The following is a 27,310-nucleotide window of genomic DNA, read 5'->3' on the forward strand; positions in this document are numbered from 1 at the left end:
CCCTCCGCGGGCCGGGGATTAGAGGACATCTCCATCTCCTCCAATGGAAACGAGCCAGAGGCGGGCCCAGAGGCGGCAGGAGCATGGCGTGGAGGCTGCTCAAAGTGAGTACAGCTGCTGCTGCTAATGTGGCAGCGTGGAAAAGCACGGGCGGGAAGCCGGGCGAGGGGAGGATGAAGGGCTGGTTTGGGCGAGGTGTGGACGGGCGCGGGATCCGAGAGTGTGGGCCTTTTAGGGTAGTGTGTGTAGCTTTGCGGACGCCTGCTGATGGTCCTGAGCGTGCATTTACATGCGTACGTGGTCACTGTGTAAATAGTGCGTGTAAGCAGTGTAGATGCTGATCTGTGTAAGAGCACGTGGGCTTTTATTGAACTAAGCCGGGGACGCCTAGTGAACACAGGACCACCTAGCACTGTGTGCAGGATCCAACCTGCAATGAAATTACAGTAAAACATAGTGCCAGCCTTTTTAGATAAACTTTTAGGGCAGGGTTTTTGTAACGGCACTCTGCTATCTGTGGATCTACTCAAGGGGCGTTCCTGCAATCTCCTGGAGGAGGCTAGAAGTGTAGACAATGAATACTAGATCAATGCTGACCGCTAGGAGTGACCCTTAAAGGCAAAGCTGATCAGGTCACCTCCTTGTTTAGGGAACCAAACCCAAAACTTTATTCTGGCCAAGACCCCTGCTTGCCTCCCCAGCTTATTTTTAAGCTGTAATTTTCCTCACTCCTTGATTCCAGACAAACCTTTCCCCTTTCCCCATTCATTGGGTGCATCTCATTCTCCTTTGCTGCCTAGAGCGTAGAGGCCCGTTACCATCGTCCCCTCCCCAGCCCCAGCCCTGGCGCCTAGCTAACTTCTATTTATTCTTTGAATATCAGCTTTAAGACACTTCCTCACGGAAGCCTTTCCCTACCTCTGAGATTAGGTTAGATGCTTCCATCACTTTTTTCTTCATAGCACTGTCACAGCTGTACGTTTGCATGATCATTGATTTCTCTCTCCTCCTGATGTTGTACTCATGAAGGCAGGGACTTGAGCCTGGAATCCATCGTTGAGTGCACAGTTACTATGGGGTGAATGAGTGAGTGACTCAGCGCCTGGCAGTGATAAGTAAAGTATTATGAGCAATGTTTGAGCTTGTGCCAGAAGACCTGATGTTGGATATAAGAACAGAGTTGTTGCCAAGGGATAGGAGAGGTGGAAGAGGGGAGGACTGGAATTGGGGCTTAACAGATGCAAGCTATTATATAAAGGATGGGTAAACAAGAAGGTCCTACTGTATAGCACAAGGAGCTATATTCAATATCCAGTGATAAACCATAATGGAAAAATATGAAAAAAAAATATATATGGATATCTGAATCACTTTGCTATACAGCAAAAATTAACACATTATAAATCAACTATACTTCAATAAAATTTAAAAAAAGACCTTAAAAAAATTTTTTTGCAACCCTCTTTTGCATCCTGAAGTGGAACTTTTGTGTAAGGCAATCTTTCTATATATAATTTAACAGGTCAACATAATGTCCTAAGTGGAATATAAAGGAGAAATGAATTTATAATAATATGTATTTTGACCCATAAATATTAGGGCATGAGTCATCTAGGTGGTGGGTCAGGTGTGTAAGCCTCTACTTAGAAATTCTAGTGCCACAGGAGTGTCTTCTGAGATGATGCGTGATTCTTGTTAATGTTCTCTGCTAAACAGTATGGTGAGCCCTCAGTCAACAAGGTAATTGCAGTTCTGGAAAGTCAATGCAGATGAAAACCACATAGGATTGTGTTTATGTGGGGAAATAGAATCTGTGGTTCTAGGCTAAGGTAGTATGAACAGATATTTGTACCTAGTGACTGTCAGTAGGGTTTTCAAAAGTCATAGAGGCACTTCTGACTTTACTGACACCCACTCACTAAATCTATTACCAGTCTCCTCCGATTTCCACTGCATGCCCCAGGGGTACTGCCCCTCTTGAAAGCCCTGGCCTGGAGTCCTTTGCGGCAGAGGAGTGAGTGCAGAAGTGCAGACACAGCCTCTGCCTGTAAAGGCCAATATGCGAGCAGGAACGGAGGAGACCAGCATTAGCAGAAGGCTAGGAACGTGACTGAATGTGAAGGCCGTTATGTTCCCTGTGAGCATGCAAAGTGTGTGAAGAGTTTAGAGGTGGTGCCTCAGCCTGGCCTTGAGGGGATCCCACTGGCTCTTTTTTCTAGAAGCGGGCCCAGGATGCCATGGTGATCCTGGGGGGCGGAGGACTTCTCTTCGCCTCCTACTTGACGGCCACGGGGGATGAGCATTTCTACGCTGAACTCTTGATGCCGGCTCTGCAGCGGCTGCTGGACCCGGAGACAGCCCACAGGCTGGCTGTTCGCTTCACCTCCCTGGGGCTCCTTCCTCGCACCGCGTTTCAAGACTCTGACATGCTGGTAGGTGCTCCTATAACACCTGTGCAATAGATATAAAGGTCAAGGTCAAAGTCTCTTAATTTATTCAGCTGGGGCTGATCCTTTTGAAAACCAGAATCTCAAGTTAGCCCCCAAACTGTCATCCCCATCTATAGATCAGGAACACTGAGACGCAGAGGAGTTAAGTGACTTACCCAAAGGCACCCAGCCAGGACGTGGCTGAGCCAGGATCCACACCCATGGAGTCTGGCTCAGCATCCTTCCCCTTAGCTGCCATCCCTGCCTCACCGAGGTCTCAGGTAGCTCAGAATTCACCTCTGCTGAAAAGGGAAGCATGCCAGCATCACTAGCATCGAATGTGATGAAGGGATGTCTAGCCAAGCCCTTTGAGGAAAGCATACAGCTCCTGTCCCAGCCTCATTCCTTCCTGCATTTAATCACAGGCGCCATGTGTCCCCTTAGGCTTCTGTGTGCTGGGGTTTCTGCAGCAAACAAAGTGGAAGAATGCACGTCCTCCTAGAATCTACATCCTCATGTAAGCCCTGACAGTTTCCACTGAAGAGATTCATACCAGATGGGGGACATAAGAATGATGTGAATGTGAAGAAAACACCAAGAAGCCCTCAGACCTCTCTGGAGAAGGGTCACTATTATCCATCAAAGTGGCCTTCCCTACATTTTCCCTTTGCGTCTTTGTATCTCTTTTATTTCCCATCCTGCAGTTTTGAGAAGATGTGTGTGTCACCTTTTTTCAGAACAGTGAAAATTTTCTTTGGATTCCTTTTGGTTAGAGAAAACAGGTTACTAATGTAGCTCTTTCATAGCAAAGCCAAGTGGCATAAAAACTTTGGGAAAGCAAGGGAAACCTGCACACAGTGCTCTAGACTGGTGCCAGCCCCATTTGACCATCATCTCTGGGCTTTGAGGACCGAGGGCTGCCTGGGGGTCCTGTTGTGCAGCTGGGGTCAACGCGGCCCCCGGCCTCCTAGTCCCTGAGGAACCGCATGCACACACTCACCTCCATCTTTGGAGCAGCCTTTCTTCTTTCTGGTTCTGGGACCAGATGGCGTCAGCCTGGGACCCTTGCTAGTCCCGGCAAAGGCTTTCCTGCAATATCAGCTGACAGAGACAACTCCATTGGCAGCTGCTGGCTTTATGATAGCCTGATGCCTTTCCCATCTTTTAATGTATCTGTCTTGCTACTAGATTTGTTGGCTTCCATCAGGGTGATCCTGAATCACTCGGGAGTCAGACTAGCCCTGACAGTAACTAGGCCCAAATCATTCTCATTCTAATGAACAATCAGGAATCCAGCCCACGTCTGACAGGGAAGAACCTGGTCCTCCCAGCCTGGTTCTGGGGCCCAGCAATCAGAGCTGCCCAGCCGAGGACAGGAGTCCTGGGGACTCTGCTGGGCCTTCGTGTCGCCTGGCTGAGGAGGAGGGACACAGAGGAGGCTGACTTACTAAGATGATGAAAGGATCTTGCTGCCTGTTTCTGAATAGCACCCACTAGGGGCTGAAACCAATGAGCCACTCTCTCCCACCAAGGATAGTGGATAAGAAGGTACAGTCCTTAACTGTGATTGGAAAAGGCAGCACCAATCTCCTGTTCAACCCATGGTGGGAACGCTGTTTGTCTCCTTGGTGATGATAAAGCCTCATGGTTCTCGAACTCTGGCTGGCATCAGAATCAGCTGGAGAACACTGATAAAGATCGATTCCCTCGGAGTTCCATTCTGCCCCCCACCAACAAAGACTCTGATTCCTTAGTCCAGGGATGGGCCCTGGGACCTGAGGTTTAACAGGCAAGCGATTCTGGGGACCATGCTTTAAGGAACACTAGAATGGCTTTCTCTGGCTGTGACTTTCTTTCCTTCTCCCTAGGAAGTGAGAGTCCTTGGCCATAAATTCCGAAATCCAGTGGGAATTGCCGCAGGATTTGACAAGAATGGGGAAGCGGTGGATGGCCTTTACAAGATGGGCTTTGGTTTTGTTGAGATAGGCAGTGTAACCCCAGAACCTCAGGAAGGAAACCCCAGGCCCAGGGTCTTCCGCCTCCCGGAAGACCAAGCTATCATTAACAGGTAGGTGAGCGGCCATAAGACGTGGACATTTTTCTGTCATTTGGCATGTTCTGGAATCATATTGAGCATAAAAGCAGGTTTTCTGATTTCAGTTTAACGTGTATACATGCTGGGGCTCGGACGACTACATAACAGCTACAGTCACAAGGTCACAAGCAGGAGAACGTGGGTGTGGATGTTGGCTCACTTGACTTTAGAGTGTGTGCTCTTTCCACGTTGTTACTTCCAGCACCCTTGCCCAGCTCTGTCCAGTAGAAATATTATGGAGTCCTGTATGTAATTTAAAGTATTCTAGTAGCCACCATAAAAATGTAAAGAGAAACAGGTGAAATTAAAATAAACTTTAATAATATATTCTACTACTTTATTTGAAATAGTTATTTATTATACTACTTAATTGTAAATGCTTAATATATACTTTTAATATGTAAGCAATATAAACATGACTGGCTACTTACCTTCTTTCACTTGTACCAAGCCTTTGAAATCCAGCATGTCATCCTTATAGCGGTCTCATTTTGACTGGCCAGGCTTCACTCTCAGTGGCCGCATGTGGTCAGTGGTGTGGACAGCGCAGCCCCTCCTTCAGTAACTGGGGAAGGCAATAATCAATATAGACAGCTGCTTTTAGGAAGTGAGACCCTTCTAGATTGTGTAAAGCCCTTCTATGTGGGACCCCTGGGCAGTTTTCACTACAGCAAACCCAGAAAGTGGGGAAGTTCCTCCTTTCTGATAACAGTATTTTGAGAGCCTCCTTGGCAGGGCTGGGGGACCTGGGGCTGGGGAGGTTTGGGAGGCACCTTTGGGATCATGAAGGGCCTGCTGGGAGGCTGGCGTATGGAAGGTTTATCTGGCTGCACCTCCTGCTTTACTGTGCTTGTTTCAGGGAAAATTTCCAGCGTTAGATGTTAAGTTGTTGATCTTTCCCCCTGTAAAGTGGGATCGATAGCTTCAGAATGGTCAGGTAAAAAATGTTTATGATTCACCTGCCACAAATGACCGTGGGTACCAGGATGACGGGGCCTGGTAGGAACCAGTGTGTGAGAAGCGGCCCGAGAGAGTAGGGCCTGAGCTCCGAGCTCTTGTGTTCCCGGCTCCAGGCGTGTCTGGCCCAGGGTGGGTGCTGAATGAACAGAGTCAGTGAGTACATGTATCTGTTAGGTGTTTCTGGCGCAGAACTTACTTACTGTTAAGTAGTAATGGGTGTGTGTTATTTTTTCCTCATAAGGGGTATAGTAGGCAGTTCTAGGGTTGGTTGAGCAGTGGGGTGGTGTCAGGACTTTGGTCCAACCTCTGTGGGCCTTTGCTTCTTGCAGCCTGAGCTGCAAGCATATGTCCTCACGGGAGGACATCAGAGAGTGAAAGGAAAAGGAAATATGGATGTGGGGGGAGGAGGGTATTTTCCCAGAAGCTCCCTGGTCGGCAGCACTTTGTGTCTCAGTGACCAAGCCCCATCACACGTCACTGGCATTTTCACGCTGGGTCAGGGGAGCTGGGTTCCACTGGTGAGGAGGAGGAGGGGAGGGGGTGCTATTAGAGCAGCACCCCTCGGTGGGCTGGGCACTAGAGATGAGAGACATGAGGCTCAGCCTTGGTGGAGTGTCCAGTGGCAGGTGATAGAGAAGATGTTGTCTCTTGTCCTCGAGAACGACTGTAACCCAGTAGGGGAGTGGCAACCTTTATGTACATCCCCAGCCAGGAGGAAGATGGGTATAGAGCACTCCGTGCATGCCAGGAGGCGAGGGAGCATTTGACTTGGGCCAGGAAGAGGGCGACTGGCTGAGAGAAAGGATGCGGAAATGGAGTGGCAGGATGGGTTCCAGGAGACGAGTCTGTGGGGCGAGGCAGGAGGCGGGAGGAGAGGTTATCAGAGTGGTGAGGTCCCACTGCGTGGGAGCAGTGGATGGGAAGGATGAGGGGCTGGATCCAGACAGGTCTGAGGGCAGCTGCGTTGTTGAGTCTGGGCTGTTTACAGTACTAGTTGGCTGAGTGACTTGTTGGCAAATTGTAATTTTTCCCTCTATGCTTGATGGTGTTCTGGCAAGTTCTCTAGGACTTCCTGGGGTGTTTAGACTGTAGAAGTCTAATAACTGACTCTGATTTTTGCTTTTGTTTTTATGTCACAAATATATGGTGAAATGGGTTTCCCAGATTGCGCTAGTGGTAAAGAGCCTGCCTGCCAATGTAGAGACATCAGAGACAAGACATGGGCTTGATCCCTGGGTTGGGAAGATCCCCTGGAAGAAGGCATGGCAACCCACTCCAGCATTCTTGCCTGGAGAATCCCAGGGACAGAGGAGACTGGCAGGCTGTAGTCCAGAGTCGCAAAGAATTGAACAGAACCGAAGCGACTTAGCATGCACGCACATGGTGAAATGGTCGAGGAGCCATCGCCATCTCTCTAGTCTTTGCTTCCTGCCTGAGGTCCTAACTGTGTCTCTCTCCTTGTGCTCTCCTGTGCTCCAGATACGGATTTAACAGTCATGGACTCTCAGTGGTGGAACACAGGTTACGGGCCAGACAGCAGACGCAGGCCAGGCTCACAGAAGGTAAAGGGCACTGCATCAGAGGGCGGTTCCTCAGCTGTTGGAAGGAAACTTGTGGGAGAAAGTCAGGAATGTTCCCAGTGAAGTGAACACGATTGAGCAACAAGAAAAAAAAAAAAGTGTGGAACTCAGGGCTCCTCTCCTAGAGGAATTTTCCTGGCTCCACTACAGCATCCAAGCTTTTAACTGAACTTTGCAATTGAACAAAGATAACACTTAGTTCCTGCTTCGTTACATAACCTGTGTCACAAGTGGGAGATTTAGTGCAGAGGGGCCGCTCTGTGGCCACGAGCAGGACCTGGGTGCCTTCTTCGTACATCCTGCTCTGTTGTCCTTTCTCCATTATAGAAGTGATGCATGCTAATGATAGAACTGTTAGTAAATGCAGGGAAACATGAAGAAGAACACTAACATTACTCACACTCCTCCCCACTCAGGGATAACTATTTCCAGCATTGGGAAAGTATCCTTCATGACTTCTCTGGAAACACCATGCACTTTCAAAGGCCACCTTTGGGGGTGCTGATGCTCGTTCCTGGGGCTCTCTGCCCTACTATCCCTTGGGGGGCATGTAGTGGTCCTGGCACAGAGGTGTCTTCACCGTATCTTCCTAGGCATCCTCTGGGGTTGGGTGAGGCTACGGCCGTCTTCCTCTTTCAGCAGGCCCCTCTGGAATGCCTTCCAGAAGTTTAGCCTCGTTAGATGTCCTGATGGTGAGATGAAAAAAACCTGTGGATATTGGCTTCATTTCTAGAAGCAAGATTGAAAGTTAGCAACCCTGAACTGGGGAGTAGGAAGTGGCCTTGCTGGGAACTCCCTGGCTTTGGTAGAACCAGACCCTGCTATACCATAGACCTTGCCACTCAGGGCGACTTGCAGGTCACGGCAGTGCTGTCATGGTGTGTGATACGCTCCTGCCTGGCCTGCCTTTCCTTCTTTTAATTGTCCACAGTGCCCTTTATGCCACCTTTCTCCTCTGTACTCCCTTGCCCGACCCCTCGACCCCCACTCTGGTGCTAACATTTGTTGGAATGAAGCAAAATCCCACAGAAGAGCTCTGCACATTGTGGTTAGCAGCAGCTGGAAGCCTTGAAGACAGCTTAATCGCCTGCATCATGCCAATAAACTTGAATTGTTAAAAGCTGTGGTGCCCTTTGGAGATAGAGTAATTCAGCAGTTTTTGTCTAACCCCCAAATGTTGTCATTTGGGGCAAATGACTACTAATGAAAGACCCACTGGCTACATGAAAATGATATTCTCTTTTAAATTAGTTTGCCTGGTGGAAAAAAATTACAGCTTCCAAACCATCTTAGCTTGATTTGGGAAGCTTGGAGACCCTGTTATATAACTTGTCTAATTGGGTTCCCTCTCCTCCCCTCCACCTATGAAATTAGCTACGCGAATCTCATTTACATTCAAGCTGATGATAAAACAGGGACCGCATTTACAGTGTGTGACAGCAGGACCCTCCCTGACCTGGCACGTTTTGTGAACTAGCTGGACGTCTCAGATCTTCTTTCAGCCAACTGGTGGGAAAAACAGCTGGCACCGTGGATATACTTTATCCTTTGCAGATAAGGTGCCATCCCAGGAGAAATCAAGTACAGACAAACCCTTGCTTTCACACATAGAAAAATACCTTTCGGAAACACACTGAAAGTCAGAAATACAAGTCAGGTGATAATTCCCTGTATTTTAGAGTAAGGTAACCATATTACCTACTGTGCATGCCGAGACAACACTTTTGGGAGTGGAAGGGACACAGGCACGGGTAATTATGCCCAGGCTACAGGAGTGTTCAGGACTGGCCTGGAAGGTCTGGATGTGCAGTCACCTTAATTATAAGGCGAGTCCCATCTCGGGACGGAAATGATAACACTGTTATGCCTCTTCATTTTAGGCACGAGAATCGAAAATATTTTCCAGTCTATTTTATATGTATCCTTTAATTTTGCGTTTTCTTCACAACCACACACCCAGTCACTTGACCCAAGTGCAGCAAGCAGCCCCTGAGAGTCAACAGCTGTCCTCTGGCTTGCTGTTGACTTGTCTCTTCCCAGCTGTGCTCCATTTATGAGCCCTGCCTTTTTCATCACTAGTAGTTGCACTCCTACTGTCTCCATGCCCCATTAAATTTAAAAAAAGAAAAAGGGCGCAAAGAGAGCAGTAAAACATCCTAGTGGCTGCGCAGATGAAAGTGGAGGGTGGGTTTAGGCTGGCAGGCAGGGCACCATGCATAGCTCAGGGTTTGTCAGCTGGTGTGGGCAAGGGCACATTTGGAGCTGGAAGGCCTTGGGCTGTTCATGGGCTGCTGGTCAAGGACGGCTTCAAAATATTGTGTGGGAAATGCTGAGTGGGGACAAAATCCTGACCAGTGATATTTACAGATGGGCTGCCGCTGGGAATAAACCTGGGGAAGAATAAGACCTCGGTGGACGCTGCCTCCGACTACGCAGAGGGGGTTCGAGTCCTGGGTCCGTTGGCTGACTACCTGGTAGTGAACGTGTCCAGTCCCAACACGGCTGGGCTGCGGAGCCTTCAGGGAAAGGCTGAACTGCGCCGCCTGCTGACCAAGGTGGGCAATTACATGTCCAGGCCCCGCTCCACTAGTTTGACCTACTGTTCATTCTCTAGGGCCCAGCTTCAGCATCGCTATCTACTATCGAGGAGTTGTCCTTAAGACCTGGACCAGTTAGGACCCCTCACTTCCCTCTGATCCCCTATATAACACTGATTGTGCTCAGTATTAATCAACTGTTCAGTTATCTATCCCTGCTGTTAATCTACAATGTCGATGAGAGGGGACCACATCTCTCTCATTTACCACTCTGTTCCCAGCATCTAGCACATTGAATGATAGAATGACTTTTCATCAAACAGTACTTGTGACAGTATTTGCTGTCTCTTTTAGGGACAAAAGTCTAAATAAACCTTAATGTTTTAGCCAATACCAGTGACATTAGGGACTCACTCTCGGGGATTCCTTGGTTTAAAACAATGGAATCAGATCTATCTTGATGGGGCTGTTTGCATAACTGAGAGTGGTGTTTCCCTAGAAGGAGAAACTGCTGGTGCCTTAGTTTGACAGTTGGGGTGGAGACGCACTGTCTATGGCTGCAGGTCACGGTCACACTGTAGGCTGCAGGCTCAGGGTCCCCATCTCTGGCCCCATGTTGCTGTAGGTGCTGCAGGAGAGGGATGCCCTGAAGGTGGCCCACAAGCCAGCTGTCCTGGTGAAGATTGCGCCCGACCTCACAGCTCAGAACAAGGAGGATATTGCCAGCGTGGTGAGAGAGGTGAGGGTCGGGGCCTGGGGACACCCTCACTGTCTGTAGAGGCTACCTGACCGGCTGGATTAGCCTGCATGGCAGTTTCTGTTATCCTGAGGGCTGGTTTGGTCTGCTATAATTCAGTGTATCACACATAGGCATTATTGTTTAGTCACTGAGTCATGTCTGACTTTTTGCGACCCCATGGACTGTAACCTGCCAGGCTCCTCTGTTCATATGTAGGCATACCTCAGAGATATAGGAGGTTCAGTTCTGCCACTGCAAAAAAGCAAGTCATGGGAACTTCTTGGTTTCCCAGGGCACATAGACTCTGCTAGTATAGCCTGTTCAGTGTGCAATAGCATTGCATCTAAAAAAACAATGTACATACCTTTTATTTTTTAAAAAGTGATCCTTGCAGATATCTCTGGTGATAGCTCTATTCTGGGAACTGCCCCTCCCCTTAAAAAATATATATTTACTTGTTTAATTACTTACTTATTTTGGCTGCGCTGGGTCTTAGACACCTGGAGTCTGGCGCCTTGACCACTCTGACATGCCATCCTGACATGCTTGCGCTGGGTCTTAGTTGCAGAATGTGAACTCAGTTGTGGCATGCAGGATCTAGTTCCCTGATCAGGAACTGAACCCAGGCCTCTGGATTGGGAGCACGGAGTCTTACCCACTAGACCACCAGGGAAGTCCAAAACAATGTATGTCATTGAATTAAAAAATACTTTATTGCTGAAAGTATGCTAACCATTATCTGATACCTCAGGGTTGCCACAAAGCTTCAACTTGTAAAAAACTCAGCATCTGTGAAGCACAATGAAGTAAAGTGCCATAAAATGAGATATGCTGGTAATAAGAAAGTAAATGTTTGAATCAGTGTTTGAACAGGTCCTTTTCTCCTGCTTCTTCCCTCTTCCTCCAGCAAGGGCTTTAAAGGTTGTGCATCCTCCAGCCTTGGTCAGACTGCAGTGCTCTGTCTCCAGTCTAACACCGGGTCTCGGTGTCACTGGAGACCAGTGCAAACCCAGACCGAGCCCCGCAGTTCTGCTTCAAGTCCTAGTTCCACCTCTTACTACCTGCAGGCCTTGGCACAGGACCCTCTAGTTTGAGTTGTTCTAAGGACTAAGCCCCATCCTGGTGGAACTGTACAGTTGGTACGTGATGGCTGTTATTGTCACGTTGAGGCTCATTCTGACACTTGCCCAGGAAGTATAATGAGCCAGGCCTGGTCTGGCTCTGGCTTCCAGGGGCTCAGGTGTGGGCGCCCGGCCTGCTGCTATCTCAGACCTCCAGGGAAGTGTCTCTAAGTCCGTCAGGCCCTGACCAGGGGGCTCCTTCTCTGTCTCCCCCTGCAGTTGGGCATCGATGGACTGGTCGTCACGAACACCACAGAGAGTCGCCCTGCCAGCCTCCAGGGTGCCCTGCGCTCTGAACGAGGAGGGCTGAGCGGGAAACCCCTCAGGGATTTGTCAACACAAACCATCCGGGAGATGTATGCACTCACCCAAGGCAAGGACTCCGCGTCTGTCTGCAGAGCGCTGTGTGCGCGGGCTCCGGGCTGTGATGGGACTGGGGTTCCTGAAGCACCGCCCTCAGCAGGGGCTGGGGCTGGGGCCAGACTGAGCTTCTGTTTTCACGTCTCGCCCTCCCTTCTTCACCGTGTCCCGTGCACTTCTTTGCAGGCAGAGTTCCCATCGTCGGGGTTGGCGGTGTCAGCAGCGGGCAGGATGCGCTGGAGAAGATCCGGGCGGGAGCCTCCCTGGTGCAGCTGTACACGGCCCTCACCTACCGGGGCCCGCCCGTGGTGGGTGGGGTCAAGCGGGAGCTGGAAGCCCTTTTGAAGTGAGTGGGGCCACGCGTGGCTTGAACCAGGCGACGTTAATGTGGTATCAACCAACTCAGAATGACTCAATCAAGGGGATTTCACCTGTCTGTATTCTTCATTCAAAAAGCATCTGAGCAAATGCAGGGGGAAATTTTCCTGTTGCTCTTTTGACAAAGGTCATACAGTGCCAAAGAATTGAAGATTTATTTCCAAGACAGTGGTGTTTATAGGCCTAAGGAGTTCTGGCCACGTTCCTGTTAATTCGGTAACACTGGTTTGAGGTCAGGGAGCTGTCAGTACTTACAGTGGATTCCCTTCCTTGTCTGAAGACCTGGGGAGATTCCTGGGTGAAGATAGTTCAGAGGGGATGAGGCATGTGTTTGGGATAGTGAGGCAAGCTCAGTCACCGACCAGACAGAGCCTGATTGAATGTTGCCTTCCAGTAAGAGCTGGGCTTTCCTTTACCATTTGCTGAAATGGTTTTGTTCTTTTTCCAGGGAGCAGGGTTTCGCCAGAGTCACAGATGCCATTGGGGCAGATCATCGGAGGTGAGGACTGGTTGGGGGGAAGCCTGATCTTGAACTGTTCTGCTAAATCAAGTGAGCCTTCCAGGCTGATGGAGAGAGGAGACCACATTCCCAGACTCTAAGAGACCTTCCTCTGGCTGGACTGTAAAAGCCAAGCCTGACGGTCAGCAGAAGCCACGTGAGGCTTTCCTCGATCACTTGTCAGACAGGAACTGCGTCCTTGATTCTTTCTAGATTCATAGTCCAGGATCCTTAAATATTATAGGGACAGTAGACATTTGGAGGGATAGTCATGGTAAAATAAAGTCATTGAAAAACTGGACTTAACGTTGCAACCCTCTTGCCTAGAAGCTGCCTGCAGGTCCTTCCAGCCTCTGCCCCCCAGGATCTGCTGTCGGCTTCCCAGGAGCTGGACTCTCTTTCATCCTATCTTTATTTAAAGTTTTAACTGTATTTTGAAAAAGTTTCAAATGTAGATAACAGTTGCAAGAATAGGGCTTGTGGATGGCCGTCCTCTCCGTGTATCTGGGTCCTGACCTCTTCGTCGAGGGACAATGGTCATTCTGGTCGTTTTAACTGCATTATTTGTGTAAAATCCCTGTCTCCAAGCCAGGTCACATTCTGAGATACCGCAGGTCTGGATTTCATCCTGGCGATCTTGGAGACCCAATTCATAAGATGGGCTGGTTATCCCCCTGCTATATAATCTGTGACCCGGTGCTGCTGGGCAGGCAGGCTCTTGAGATGCCTGAAGACACTAGACAAGAGGCTCAAGGGGTCTGGTCATGAACTAAGGAAACAGAAATGCTAACCTTTTCAGAACCAAAAAGCAGATGGTGATGGGAGGTTGAGTGCCTCGGCTGGGAAGTGCTATTGATGTCAGCGCGCCTTCACAGCCAACAGTGCAGGTGTATTCACGTCACCTCAGTGCAGGTTTTATTTTAAATTTATTTCTTGGGAGCTCTGTGGAGAGGCCGGTGGCTGCCGTAGAGATACCATGTCTTTGTCTCATCTCGGCCTCAACCTCTGCCCACTCACTCTGCCAACAAACCAACAGCCAGTCTCATGCTGCCTTTGATACAAAGATCTTTTTCCTGTTTTTTAAAAAAGAATCTTAGAGGCTTCCCTGGTGGTAGAGAGGATAGGAGTCCACATACCAGTGCAGGGGGACATGGGTTCAATCCCCAGTCCTGGAAGAGCCCATCTGCTGCAGAGCAACTAAGGCCCACGTGCCACACAACTGCTGAGGCCTGCGCCCCAAGAGTACCCCCCCAACCCAGCTAGAGAGAGCCCGAGCGCGAACCCAGCAAGAGAGAGCCCGAGCGCGAACCCAGCTAGAGAGAGCCCGAGCGCGAACCCAGCTAGAGAGAGCCCGAGCGCGAACCCAGCTAGAGAGAGCCCGAGTGCGAACCCAGCTAGAGAGAGCCCTAGCGCAGCGGCAAAGACCCCGCGCAACCAAAATATTTAAAAACAAAAACAAACACAGTTAAAAAAAAGTCTTAGTATGACGATAATACCTGTTCATAAATTAAACAGTATAGTCCCCAAATAAGTGTCGTCCACTCCTTCCCTCAAACAATTCCACATCTCAGAGATAATCACAATTAATTTTTATATCCATCTAGATTTTTCCAGACATTTTTCTTGTATTTGCAAACACATACCCATAGCTGTTAAATGTTAGTCCCTCAGTTGTGTACGTCTCTTCATGACCCCATGGACTGTAGCCTGCCAGGCTCCTCTGTCCATGGGATTTTCCAGGCAAGAATACTAAAGTGGGTTGCCATTCCCTTCTCCAGGGGATCTTCCTGACCCAGGAATCAAACCTGTGTCTCTTGCGTCTCCTGCATTGGCAGGTGGATACTTTACCACTGCACCACCTGGGAAGCCCCATCTAATCACACCAGCCCCCTTATTTATTTTAATTTTAAAATCTTTACTAGATAATTACTTATTGAGAGTCTACTAGGTTCAGAGTTGTATGAATATATGCTTTTTATCTCTGGTGTTAATGTATTTCACCTACATTCATAGATAAAATTTTGGATAGACCAAACACAATTTTAGACCATTTTGTTAAAACTTTAAAACCTTCAAGGGAAGAGGTCCTTTATTGTCCCTTTAAAAGCAGAGCTTTCTCTGGCTGGGGGAGGAAGATGGCAGAGACATTCAGAGGACTCAGAGTGCTGCTGCTTGCATCCCCTGCCAATTTCCCATTCAGCTCAGTTCAGTCGCTCAGTCGTGTCCGACTCTGTGACCCCATGAATCACAGCACGCCAGGCCTCCCTGTCCATCACCAACTCCCGGAGTCTACCCAAACCCATGCCTATCGAGTTGGTGATGCCATCCAGCCATCTCATCCTCTGTTGTCCCCTTCTCCTCCTGCCCCCAATCCCTCCCAGCATCAGGGTCTTTTCCAATGAGTCAACTCTTCGCATGAGGTGGCCAGAGTACTAGAGTTTCAGCTTCAGTATCAGTCCTTCCAATGAACACCCAGGACTGATCTCCTTTAGGATGGACTGGTTGGATCTCTTTGCAGTCCAAGGGACTCTCAAGAGTCTTCTCCAACACCACAGTTCAAAAGCATCAAGTTTTCGGTGCTCAGCTTTCTTCACAGTCCAACTCTCACATCCATACGTGACCACTGGAAAAACCATAGCCTTGACCAGACGGACCTTTGTTGGCAAAGTAATGTCTCTGCTTTCTAATATGTTCTCTAGGTTGGTCATAACTTTCCTTCCAAGGAGTGTCTTTTCATTTCATGGCTGCAGTCACCATCTGCAGTGATTTTGAAGCCCCCCCCAAAAAGTCTGACACTGTTTCTACTGTCTCCCCATCTATTTCCCATGAGGTGATGGGACCAGATGCCATGATCTTAGTTTTCTGAATGTTAAGCTTTAAGCCAACTTTTTCACTCTTATTTTCACTTTCATCAAGAGGCATTTTAGTTCCTCTTCACTTTCTGCCATAAGGGTGGTGTCATCTGCATATCTGAGGTTATTGATATTTCTCCCGGCAATCTTGATTCCAGCTTAGTTAAATATAATTAGTAAATTAAATCTTATTCTGCAACTTGCTTTTTCCCCCAGTACGATCATGGAGTCCTTCAATGTCCATTCCTTCAATCTACCTTGCTCTTTCTAACAGCCCTTTGGGTTTCTGCAGCACAGATATATCAATATTTGCTTGTGGGTAGACAGGTAGGCTGTTTTGTTTTTCAGTCACAGACAGCATGGCAGGGTGTCTCTTTTTGTGTATCTTTGGGCTCTTCCAGTAGAATTTCTGTAGAAAAGATTCCCAGAAATGGTTATCGCTCAGGCCAAGGTTAGAATGTTGACAGTTCCTGCTAGACTGCCATTAGGGAGCACTGTTCAGTTTATCCTTTCCTGCAACTTTGTAAGAGAGGGCCCCTAGAAAAAAAGGGGGGCCCTTTCCTCCTAGGCTGCTTCACACTGGGGGTTTTCAAGTACTGCTCTGGAATAAACTTGTTCCTTCTCCACTTTCTCATTGAGGATAGCTTTTATTATGTCTCTTCCTTGGAGGAAAGAAAAAAAAGGAACTGTGGGTTTATAGCAAGCCACTTTGGGCTGCAGCCAAAGTGCTTGCCACACTGATGTATCTGTGTGTGTGTGTGTGTGTGTGTGTGTGTGTGTGTGTGTGTGTGTGTGTGTATCTGAGAGAAAGAAGAGACTTCAACTAAGACCTGCAGGGAAGGTCAACAGACAGGGTGTAGCTTTCCCTGGGTTCACTCATTTTCACTTGTTTCAGGCGGCCCTGCTGGTCTCTCCTCTGGCTGTGGGCATTCGTGTAAGTTTTGTGTGCCTCAGTCTCCCAATGTGTAAAATGGGGAGAAAAAGAGACTCATCTCAGAAGGCTGTTCTGAGGCTTGAATACTAAGTACAGTTATGGCTCAGCACATCCTACTCTCCTAATAAATGTTATTTCTAATTGTCACAAAAGTCCTGCAAACAGGTATTACCAGGCCTGTATTCACAGCTAAAATGAAGGTAAAGGGCCTCACAGGACCTCTGAAAAATATTAGCCCCTTTTCTTCTCCCTCAAAAGTCCATCTTCTTTTACGGATAAGATGTCTATGTGCCATTACTTCCCTGCCCGCCCGCCCCCCCCCCCTCCGCTGACTCACTGTGTGGCATGCAGGATCTTAGTTCACCAACCAGGGATTGAACCCATGTTCCCTGCAGCAGAAGTGTAAAGTCTTAATTGCTGGGCTGCCAGGGAAGTCCTGTCATTACTTTTTTTTTTTTTTTTTTAATGCTTATTTTAAAAAAATTTTCAATTTATTCATTCTAGGTGGTAACATTGGGAGGTCATTCTCCATGGATCTCTTATGTCTCTGTACTTTTTTTTTTTTTTTTCTGTCATTACTTTTTATAAAAAAGCATTCATAGTAACTTGCCCTGGGCACTTGATTGGTCTGAAATAAGGTGGTTGAATGGGGTCTAGTGATCAAAGCTCAGAGCCCTGTAGAGGTGGGGAACATTTTGTAGGAACCACAGTGCCAGCCAGGACTGAGCTTGAAGATCCAACACGCAGCAGTTGAAGCAACCATTATTTACTCTCCCACACATTGTCGGCTCAGGAGTTCAGGAGCAAAGGAGCTGGTGGCTCTAGCTCGAGGTCTCCCATGAGGCTGGCCAGGGCCACAGTCACCTGAGGCTCTGCTGGGGCTAGAGGATTCACTTCTGAAGTGGTTCACTCATGTGGCTCGGGAGCTGTTGCTGGCTATTGGCACGAAGGGCTATCTGAGTGTCTCCACACCAGAGCATCTGCCTTCTTCTAGAGTGAGTGATCTAGTGCAAGGTGGAAGCTATGACACCTTTTATGACCTAGTCTTGGCGGTCACAGGGCTTCCTTGATGAGTCAGCGGTAAAGAATACACCTGCCAACGCAGGAGATGCAGGTTCAGTCCCTGGGCCAGGAAGATCCCCTGGAGAAGGAAATGGCAACCATCTCCAGTATTCTTGCCTGGAGAATTCCTTGGACAGAGGAACTGGGCGGGCTACAGTCCACGGAGTTGCAGAAGTTCAGTTCAGTTCAGTTCACTCGCTCAGTCGTGTCCGACTCTTTGAGACCCCATGAATCGCGGCACCCAGGCCTCCCTGTCCACCACCAACTCCCGGAACTTACTCAAACTCATGTCCATCGAGTTGGTGATGCCATCTAGCCATCTCATCCTCTGTCGTCCCCTTCTCCTCCTGCCCCCAGTCCCTCCCAGCATCAGGGGCTTTTCCAGTGAGTCAACTCTTCGAATGAGGTGGCCAAAGTATTGGAGTTTCAGCTTCAGCATCAATCCTTCCAATGTTGCAGAAGAGCCAGACAAAATTTAGTGACTAAACAACAACCACCTGGCAGTCAAACACCATTACTTATGCCACGTTCATTCTCTTCATTAGAAGAGTTGCCAGTTTTAGTAAAACAAGTGAAAACAACAGGGTGTCCAGTTAAATTTGAATTCCAGATAAACAATGAAGAAGCTTTTGGTGTAAATATATCCCATGCAATAATTGGGACTTATACAAAATTTACTTGTTTGTCTGAAATCCAAATTTAATTGACTGGTGATTGAACCCACTAACTGCAGACCCTCTGAACTGACTGGCTCCACAGTGCTGACAGGAACAGCATTCCTGATTACCAAGAGGCAGTCAACTTCATATGAAAAGACTAGAACAGTCAAACCAAATAGAGAATTGCCCTCCCCCAATTTTTATTATAAGACATTCAGACATAAGAAAAGTTGAAAGAAGAGTGTGACAAATATCCATACCCCCTTCACTTAGACTCAGTAATTCTATCTTTTCTGTGCTTTTCTTATCAACTTTTTAACCTATATATACATACTTTGATTTTGATGAACCATTTTGTTTTTTTCCTGTATGATTCAATTTATATAAAATATCTATAACAGGCAAACCCAAGAGTCAGAAAGTAATTAGAGGTTGCCAGGGGTGGGGGAGAGGGAAGAATGAGGAGTGACTGCTAGTGGATATGGGGTTTCCCTTTGGGGAGATGAAATATTTTGGAACTAGAGGGATGTGATGGGTATACAACATTGTGAATGTACTTAATGCCACTGAACTGTACATTTTAAATGGTTACTTTATAATATGCAAATTTCACCTCAATTTAAAAAAAGAAAAGTCAGCACAGTGTTTTGGTTAAGAACAGACTGCCTGGTTTGGAATCCTGATGGCCATATGCCAGCTGCATGATCTTGGGCAAGTTGCTTAAGCTCTCTGTGCCTCTGTTTCCTCACCTTAATTTGAGAATACCAAAAGCATTTTTGTAACAGAGTTACTATAAAGTGTAAATGAGTTAATATTTGTAAAGCACCTATAGACCCATGTTTCACATAATAAGTACCATGTGAAGGTTTTTTAAGTAGATCCATGAGCCCCACAGCCAGCTCCATGCAGGCTGCTCAGACCTGGCTCTTGCCCTCCAGGCCTGCGGCTCTCAGACTCACAGGATGGTCTCCTAGGGGGGCCCAGTGCCAGGCAGAGGTTGAACAACTCAGCCGGATAGCTGCTCCTCTTTTAGAGATTGATGAACCATTTTGAAGGAAGTGGTAGATGTCCGGACACTTCACTCCTAAGTACTTTGTAGCTTCTGTCTGTTAAGAATATGTTCCTCTAAAAACATAACTCTGTGATCTCACCTAAGAAAATTAGCCATGATTTTCTAATATCATCTAACATTCAGTCCATATTCCAGGCTTCCCTATTGTCCTAAAAATAACTTCTGGCATCAATCAAGTCTCACCTGGGGGCTTCCCTGGTGGCTCAGTGGTAAAGAATCCACCTGCAATGCAGGAGAAGCAAGTTCAACTCCTGTGTTGGAAAGATTCCCTGGAGTAGGAAATGGCAACCCACTCCAGTATTCTTGCCTGGAAAACCGCATGGACAAAGGAACCCGGTGGGCTGCAGTCCATGGAGTTGCAGAGTCGGACACAGATGAGTGACTAAAAAACAATTCCTACATTATACCTTGTTTCCAACAGATCCAGTCTTCTCACCATTCAATAAATATATTGAAAAGTGAAAGTGAAGTGAAGTCGCTTAGTCGTGTCTGACTCTCTGCAACCCCATGGACTGTAGCCTACCACACTCCTCCGTCCATGGGATTCTCCAGGCAAGAGTCCTGGAGTGGGCTGCCATTTCCTTCTCCAGTGCATCTTCCCGACCCAGGCATCGAACCCAGGTCTCCCGCATTGTAGATAGACACTTTACTGTCTAAGCTACCATGGAGGTCCTATATATATATATAGGACCTATATATATATAGGACCTATATATATATATATATATATATATAGGACCTCCATGGTGGCTCAGAAGGCTCACCTATATGTCTCTTGAGCCTTTTAAAATCTAAAGCAGTCAACTTTGAAGAGATGAGTCCAGTTGTCTTATAAACAGTTTTACATTCTGGATTCCCAGAATACAGTCTATATTTCCTTTAGCCTTTGATCTCAGCTGGAGCTGAGTGTGAATATGTGACTAAATTCTACTCAGTGAGATGCATGTGAAGATACTGTGTACCACTTCTGGTAAGTCTGCTGCTGCCCGGACCATGATGTCTGGAGCTTTGGCAGCCTTTTTAGACCTGAGGATCAGGGTCAACCCAGCAGCAAAAGCTGGGAAGAGCTTCATACTAGTTCTGTGTGCTTACTTCCCTGCCTCCTTTATTTGAGAAAATAAAACCTCATGTGCTTAAGTCACTATTAATTGGGATCTTGCTTTATATTTAGTTAAATTTAATCCAGCTAATACAGAACGCAGATTGAGATCTACCATAATCTTGTATTTGCCTGGGAGATACATTATCTGCTTCCTACTGAGATACATTTAATTCAGTGAGGAGCTCTCATTCGTCCAGGTGCAGCTCCCTGGAGCCAGCGCGGTGTGAGAACATGCTCAGACTATCATGTTACCTGTGGAATCTTGGTGGTCAGGGAAATTTTTTGTAGGAAACTTGTGGTTGTAGATGTGGGAAATGAAATTAGTGTAGCAGTCACAGGTAAGAGGACTCTGAGGGACAGGGCCGAGAGGTGTGGGTGTGCAGGGCAGGGTGGGAACACCGCCAGATTGGCACAAAACGGGTGTTTGTGAAATACCTGGGCTGTAACACTGGGGCCAGTTTCCAAAGGGCAGGGCCTTATGGGGCAGGGGAGAGGGGGATGCAATTAACATACAAACTCCTTGCAATCTTGCCTGACAGGGAGAGGTTTCCTGGGTGTTGAAAACCCCATTTGGCAAGTGTCCCACAGGAAACAGGAACTTACAGCACATGAAGGCCATCTGCCCGCACCACTGCCACCACTGGGCTCAACTGGGTTGAGCTCAGGAACAAAGCTATGTGTGGAGGGGCGGAAGGCCTCCCGGGGCAGTACGACCCCCTTCCTGCCCAGGCATGCACAAGCTGTAACCGAGGTGCTGCCATTTCAGCCCTTGGTCATCTGAGAACCTGGGTAGCCTGTTGAGCTTCGACCGTCTCTCGGAGGTTGAATTTGTAGGGTTTCTGGATTTAGTGACATCTTCCTACCTGAACAGAGCAAAAAGTGCGGCATCCATGTTTTGGATCCTAAAAACTTCACTGTGGTTAGACCAGAATTTCAACTACAGTTGAGACTCTGATACAACCATTAAAAAACAAACACAAGAACCAAACAAATATATGGTTCTATGCACACATACACACATGTATGTATACATGTATGTGTGTGTAAATACAGCTGACCCTTATTCATTTGTTCTTTCACTTGCTCATTCTTCTAAGAATAACTTATTGAGATCCTACTTCCTGTCAGTGGTGCCATGTGTTTGGAATGAAGATAACTGAGTTCTCTACCATCTATCCAAATCTCAGAAGACACAAATTCAGTTGATCCTTGAATAATGTGGGAGTTGGGGCATTGACTTCTGTGCAGTCCAAAATCCGTGTATAACTTTATAGTTACTGAATTCAACCAACCAGAAATTGTGCAGAACTATCATATGCATTTATTGAAAACTATTTGTGTATAAGTGGACCCATGCAGTTCAAACCCTTGTTCAAGGGTCAACTGTACAAAAACAACTGGTCAGAATCCACTGGGTCATACCTAACAACAGAGAATGAGCCCAGGATTCCCTAGCAGAGAGGAGGGCTGCTTGGGGGCTTAGCAGGTTACAGCTATACTCATTTCCCTGTGGCCGGGACTAATTTCATACTATTTCCTGGTGCCATAATTAGGCAAATTCCTGATTTCTTGCACTGAGTCAAAAGCAGAGCCCAATTTTACCACCATTCCTTCTAGAAATATCTGTCATGGGTCTGGGGTGGATCGGGATCAACTCTCCCCAGAACCTCGCTGGCACCCAGGGGCGACTGTTCCCAAATGCTTGCCCGGCGGCTCCCCTGTCTGTTTCCTAATGTGTTTGCTGCCGTGGCCCACATGGTCTTTCCCGCTTCCCCACTTCTCTGCAGCATCAGGCTTCTCCAGCTTTGGGAACCAGTGCTTTAGGGTCTCCTCTGCCCTCTCTGCTGGATGTCACTGCCTGGGTCCTGGTTTTAATGATACACTGGGCTTCCCTGGTGGCTCAGTGATAAAGAATCCACTTGCCAGTGCAGGAGAGGATTCAATCCCTGAATCGGGAAGATCCCCTAGAGGAGGAAATGGCAACCCACTCCAATATTCTTGCTTGGGAAATTCCATGGACAGAGAAGCCTGGTGGGCTACAGTCCATAGGGTCACGAAAGAGTCGACAGGACTTAGTGACTAAAAACAACAATGGCTCTTGACAAGCTTTGACAGCCACTCAGGACTGATACCCTTACTCTGACTAGTGAGGTTGGCTAGTGAGTTTGTTATCCCTTTCTGGTAAGTAACGCCTTAATTCAGTAAAGGATTTGTTTCTAGCGGACCCTTAGAAGTGACTCTAACTGTGAGAACTCAAGGCTGCTTCTGTGAGGAGGCCTTGAAAATCATGTAATGTTCCTCATGTAGGGGAGATAGAACCTTAGAGTGACCCAGGGCTGCCTGCCCAGGTTTGAATCCTGCCTGCTCTACTTACTAGCAGTGTTACCTTGAGCAAGTTCCATATCCTCTCTGTGCTCAGGTGTAAAAATGGGGTTATTAGGTAATAAAAGGCTCATTTGCTTCAGGGTTGTTGAAGAATTAAGTGAACAAACACAAAGAAAGCACACACAGCAGTGCCTGGCACATAAGGAAGGACTCCAACAATGTTATTGGTTATTATTACGACGTGGGTGCCTGCTCTCTGGAGATACTTGTAGAGCTGGTTCTGCTGACAGCTTTCACGCTTCTGAGGACCCAATCTTTATTACAGATGAAAGCTGATGGGACTGGAAGCATCTCATTATGTTGTGGTAGTAATTTTTCCACCTCTCTGAACTTTCTGAGGGTAGAGGCTGTTTATTACTCATTCCGTTTGGCAAACTGCATTAATTGTGTGTGTGTGTGCACGTGTGTGCAGGGCGCTGCTGGGTGTAGTGATTAAGGTGAAAAACAAATGCCAATCTGGCCCCTACCTTGTTTCCAGGAGCCTAGAAGAAGGCTTTGCTTTCTGTCCTGTGGGTTAGGTTGAAGAAACTGAGGAAAATTTACACGAATTCTTCTGAACATAGATTCAAGTTTTTAAACTTATCCTAAGATCCTTACACTCTGATCCCTGACCAGTGTCATACTAGGGAAGGCAGATTATATTTGAAGTCTGTCAAAATCTGGTTGGCTGTCCTTACCAATGAGAAGCTGGTCCAAGGATAATATTTGATTTAGAAGCCTGAAACCTGGAAGTTCCTCATTTACAAAGTGCCAGGGTTGATGCTACTTTCGAGAAGCTTTTTTAAAAGATGTGTAATATCTGCATGTGTGTCTGCCAGTGGCCCAGTTTTTGCAAAGAGAATTACTGGCACTAAGGAAGCAGTGCTGGGAACTGATGTTCATAATCTGGCAACAGTAGGATTTCGTGGTTCCTGGTCCTCGGTCCCTGAGGAAAAGGGAGATAATCTAGAGAGAGGCATAACAGTGGGCACGTCTTTCTTTAACTTTCTTACTGACAGAAACTGGAATGTTGAACAACATGTACTGTTCTGAATTCAACACCCAACTAGTCATTCTGTTCTAGGGTCATGTATACTCCTGGGAAAATCCAATTGTCTCATTCCATGGCTGTCCATGTACTTGTGACTGCAGAGTTTCAACAGTTCTAAGATGCTGATTATTGTTCCATTTTAACTCTTCTGAAATTTAGATGCATCTTGCATTGATTTGCTGGATCATGGAGAAAGCAAGGGAATTCCAGAAAAATATCTACCTCAGCTTCATTGTCTATGCTACAGATTTTTGTGGATCACAACAAACTGTGGAAAATTCTTAAAGAAATGGGAGTACCAGACCACCTTAACTGCTTCCTGAGAAACCTGTCTCTATGTGCATCAGGAGGCAACAGGTAGAACCGAACATGGAACAACTGACTGGCTCCAAACTGAGAAAGGAGTATGACAAGGCTGTATGTGGTCACCCCACTTATTTAGCTTCTATGCAGAGGACATCATGTGAAACGCTGGGCTGGATGAATCACAAGCTGGAATCAAGACTGCTGGGAGAAATATCAACAACCCAGATATGCAGATAATACCACTTTAATGGCAGAAAGCAAACAGGAACTAAAGAGCCTCTTGATGAAAGTCAAAGAGGAGAGTGAAAAATCTGGCTTTAAATTCAGCATTAAAAAAAACTAAGATCATGGCATCCAGTCTCATCACTTCATGGCAAATAGAAAGGGAAAAAGTGAAAGCAGTTACAGATTTTATTTTCTTGGGCTCCAAAATCACTGTGGACAGTGACTGCAGCCATGAAATTAAAATATGCTTGCTCCTTGGAAGGAAGCTATGACAAACCTAGACAGCATGTTAAAAAGCAGAGACATCACTTTCCCAACAAAGGTCAAAGTTATTTTTTTTCCAGTAGTCATGTATGGATGTGAGTTGGACCATAAATGCTGAGTGCTGAAGAATTGATGCTTTCAAATTGTGGTGCTGGAGAAGACTCTTGAGAGTTGCTTGGACAGCCAGGAGATCAAAACAGTCAATCCTAAAGTCAATCAAAACAGTCAATATCAGCCCTGAATATTCACTGGAAGGACTGACACTGAAAAGATCAAGCTCCAATACTTTGGCCACCTGATGCAAAGAGCCAACTCATTGGAAAAGACCCTGATGCTGGGAAAGTTGACAGCAAAAGGAAAAGGGGGTGGCAGAGGATGAGATGGTTAGATAGCATCACTGACTCAATGGGCATGAATTTGAGCAAACTTTGGGAGGTAGTGGTGGACAGAGGAGCCTGGCATGCTGCAGTTCATGGGGTTGCAAAGAGTTGGACACAACTGAGCAACAACAAAAACTGGTGGGATCTTAGGCATGTTGTCAGTGTCTAATTGACAAGAGTTTTCTTTTTCTTACAATTCATAGCATAGTAAATTAGATGAAATATGACAGTGGTTCCCAAACTTTGCTTGCATTTGGAATCACCTAGCTATCTTTAAAAGATCCTGGTGCCTACCTACATGCACCATGTAATAGGGATGGGGTACAACTTGGACATCAGGATTTTAAAATACAGAAAAGTTTGGGAGCCACTGAAATACAGTATTTCTGCCTTATTCAAGCTTTTCTTCAACTCCTAGGTTTCATGAACAGCATCTTTACAGATTCTGCTTATATACTGCACACGTCTCTGTCTCAAGTAATAATGTCTTTTCAACTCCAGCCACTAATCATCCATTATACTCCAGGAGAGACTCCAGGAGACTGTCAGCTCCAGGAGGGCAGGGGTTTTGTCTGATTTCTTCTCTGTATTGTCCTCAGCACCAAGGACACCGAGGCACATTGTAGACAACCGATAAATATCAGATGAATGAATATTCCTCCTTTTATATTTGGTGCCCTAATAAACTCATTTCTCATGCAATTTGTAGCAAAAGTGTTATACATTCAGGTGATTTCCAAATCTGGTCCTCTGCTTCATCTTTCACACCCCAGTTTTCACATAACGTTCATTTCAAACCTTGAGCTTAATGTTTTCTCTTCCCACACACTCCTCACAATTTCAGTCCTAGTCTCTCCATGTCCATCCACCTGAGACCCTGAGTCTCAAGGTTATAATCCCGAATAATTTTCAAGCCTTGATAATTATTTGCCTTTAATGTGATTAATAGAATTGGTTTCATCTGCTATTGTGCTATTTGTTTATAGTTAATCCTTAAGTTCTTTCCTCTTTATTTCTCCTTTCCTGCTCTTTTTTTTAGTACTCAGTTTTCAAAAAACATCCTCTATTAGTTTTATATATTCTTGTATTATTTTTCTAGTGTTACCCTCAAAATTTCAAGGTATGGTGGTTCAGATGGTAAAGAATCTGCCTGCAATGCAGGAGACGTGGGTTCTATCCCTGAGTCAGGAAGATCCCCTGAAGAAGGGAATGGCTACCTACTCCAGTATTCTTGCTTGGAGAATTCCATGGACAGAGAAGCCTGGTGGGCTACAGTCCATGGGGTCACAAAGAGTTGGACATGACTGAGCAACTAAGAACAATTCCAATTGAAAGGCAAAGAATGTCAGAATTGATTAAAAAGTCAAATACTAATTATATGGTAAATAGAAAAATATATAGCACAAAAACACTAACCAAAAGAAAGCTGGTGTGCCTTAAGTAACAGGAGACAAAGAGACTTCATGGCAAGAAGAATTACTAGATAAATGGGATATTTCATAATGACAAAGAGTCAACTTAAAAGGAAGACATAACCTAAATTTGTATGTACTTAACAACAGAACTTTTAGTTCACTGATTCCTAAAATGTCGATGTTCACTCTTGCCATCTCCTGTTTGACCACTTCCAGTTTGCCTTGATTCATAGACCTAACATTCCAGGTTCCTATGCAATATTGCTCTTTACAGCATCAGACTTTACTTCCATCACCAGCCACATCCACAACTGGGTGTTGTTTTTGCTTTGGCTCTGTCTCTTCATTCTTTCTGGAATTATTTCTCCACTTTTCTCCAGTAGCATATTGGGCACCTACTGACCTGGGGAGTTTCATCTTTCAGTGTCATACCTTTTTCCCTTTTCATACTGTTTATGGGGTTCTCAAGTCAAGAATACTGAAGTGATTTGCCATTCCCTTTTCCAGTGGACCACATTTTGTCAGAACTCTATGCCATGACCTGTCTGTCTTGGATGGTCCTACACTGCATGGCTCATAGTTTCATTGAGTTAGACAAGGCTGTGGTCCACATGATCAGTTTGGTTAGTAAATGGAGAAATTCTTAGAAAAGTATAACCTTCCAAAACTGAACCAGGAAGAAGCAGAAAATCTTAACAGACCCATCACCAAGCACAGAAATCGAAACTGTAATCAGAAATCTTCCAACAAACAAAAGCCCAGATGGCTTCACAGGTGAATTCTACCAAAAATTTAGAGAAGAGCTAACACTTATCCTACTCAAACTCTTCCAGAAAATTGCAGAGGAAGGTAAACTGCCAGTCTCATTCTATGAGGCCACCATCACCCTAATACCAAAACCAAACAAAGATGCCACAAAAAAAGAA

The 27,310-nt window shown here is 46.5% G+C and overlaps 3 protein-coding genes across 9 annotated transcripts in view; 1 reads left to right on the top strand and 2 right to left on the bottom strand.

The window, feature by feature from the left end:
• PKD1L3 (polycystin 1 like 3, transient receptor potential channel interacting) overlaps window positions 1–85 on the bottom strand; it is a 75,560-nt gene extending 75,475 nt beyond the window's left edge. Inside the window, exon 1 of the mRNA XM_070451884.1 lies at window positions 52–85. Within this exon, the coding sequence (XP_070307985.1) occupies window positions 52–85 (34 nt within the window). The remainder of the gene's footprint in view (window positions 1–51) is intronic.
• DHODH (dihydroorotate dehydrogenase (quinone)) lies at window positions 1–27,175 on the top strand. Of its 2 annotated transcripts, XM_020882232.2 has the most exons (10): window positions 1–104; window positions 2,220–2,432; window positions 4,298–4,497; window positions 6,964–7,046; window positions 9,432–9,619; window positions 10,227–10,340; window positions 11,681–11,834; window positions 12,008–12,167; window positions 12,648–12,698; window positions 23,954–27,175. In XM_020882232.2, the coding sequence occupies exons 1-10, from the start codon at window positions 84–86 to the stop codon at window positions 23,967–23,969; spliced, it is 1,200 nt and encodes a 399-aa protein (XP_020737891.1). In that variant the 5' UTR covers window positions 1–83; the 3' UTR covers window positions 23,970–27,175. The 2 variants fall into 2 exon arrangements, with proteins under 2 accessions (XP_020737891.1, XP_020737895.1); XM_020882236.2 differs by lacking the exon at window positions 23,954–27,175 and having other exon boundaries at window positions 12,648–12,999.
• The window catches only part of TXNL4B (thioredoxin like 4B), a 52,022-nt gene continuing 29,092 nt past the window's right edge, over window positions 4,381–27,310 (bottom strand). For 4 of the 6 annotated variants that reach the window (XM_070451071.1, XM_070451072.1, XM_070451074.1 and 1 more), the window contains one exon: window positions 24,329–24,795. In XM_070451071.1, coding sequence (XP_070307172.1) covers window positions 24,615–24,795 — 181 coding nt within the window. In that variant the 3' untranslated portion in view covers window positions 24,329–24,614. Of the gene's footprint in view, window positions 4,789–4,823; window positions 5,090–24,328; window positions 24,796–27,310 lie in introns of those variants that run through there. The other 2 variants (XR_011482167.1, XM_070451076.1) reach the window with 2 other exon arrangements.

This window comes from Odocoileus virginianus, chromosome 20, assembly GCF_023699985.2.
Source record: "Odocoileus virginianus isolate 20LAN1187 ecotype Illinois chromosome 20, Ovbor_1.2, whole genome shotgun sequence".
Lineage (NCBI taxonomy): Eukaryota > Metazoa > Chordata > Mammalia > Artiodactyla > Cervidae > Odocoileus > Odocoileus virginianus.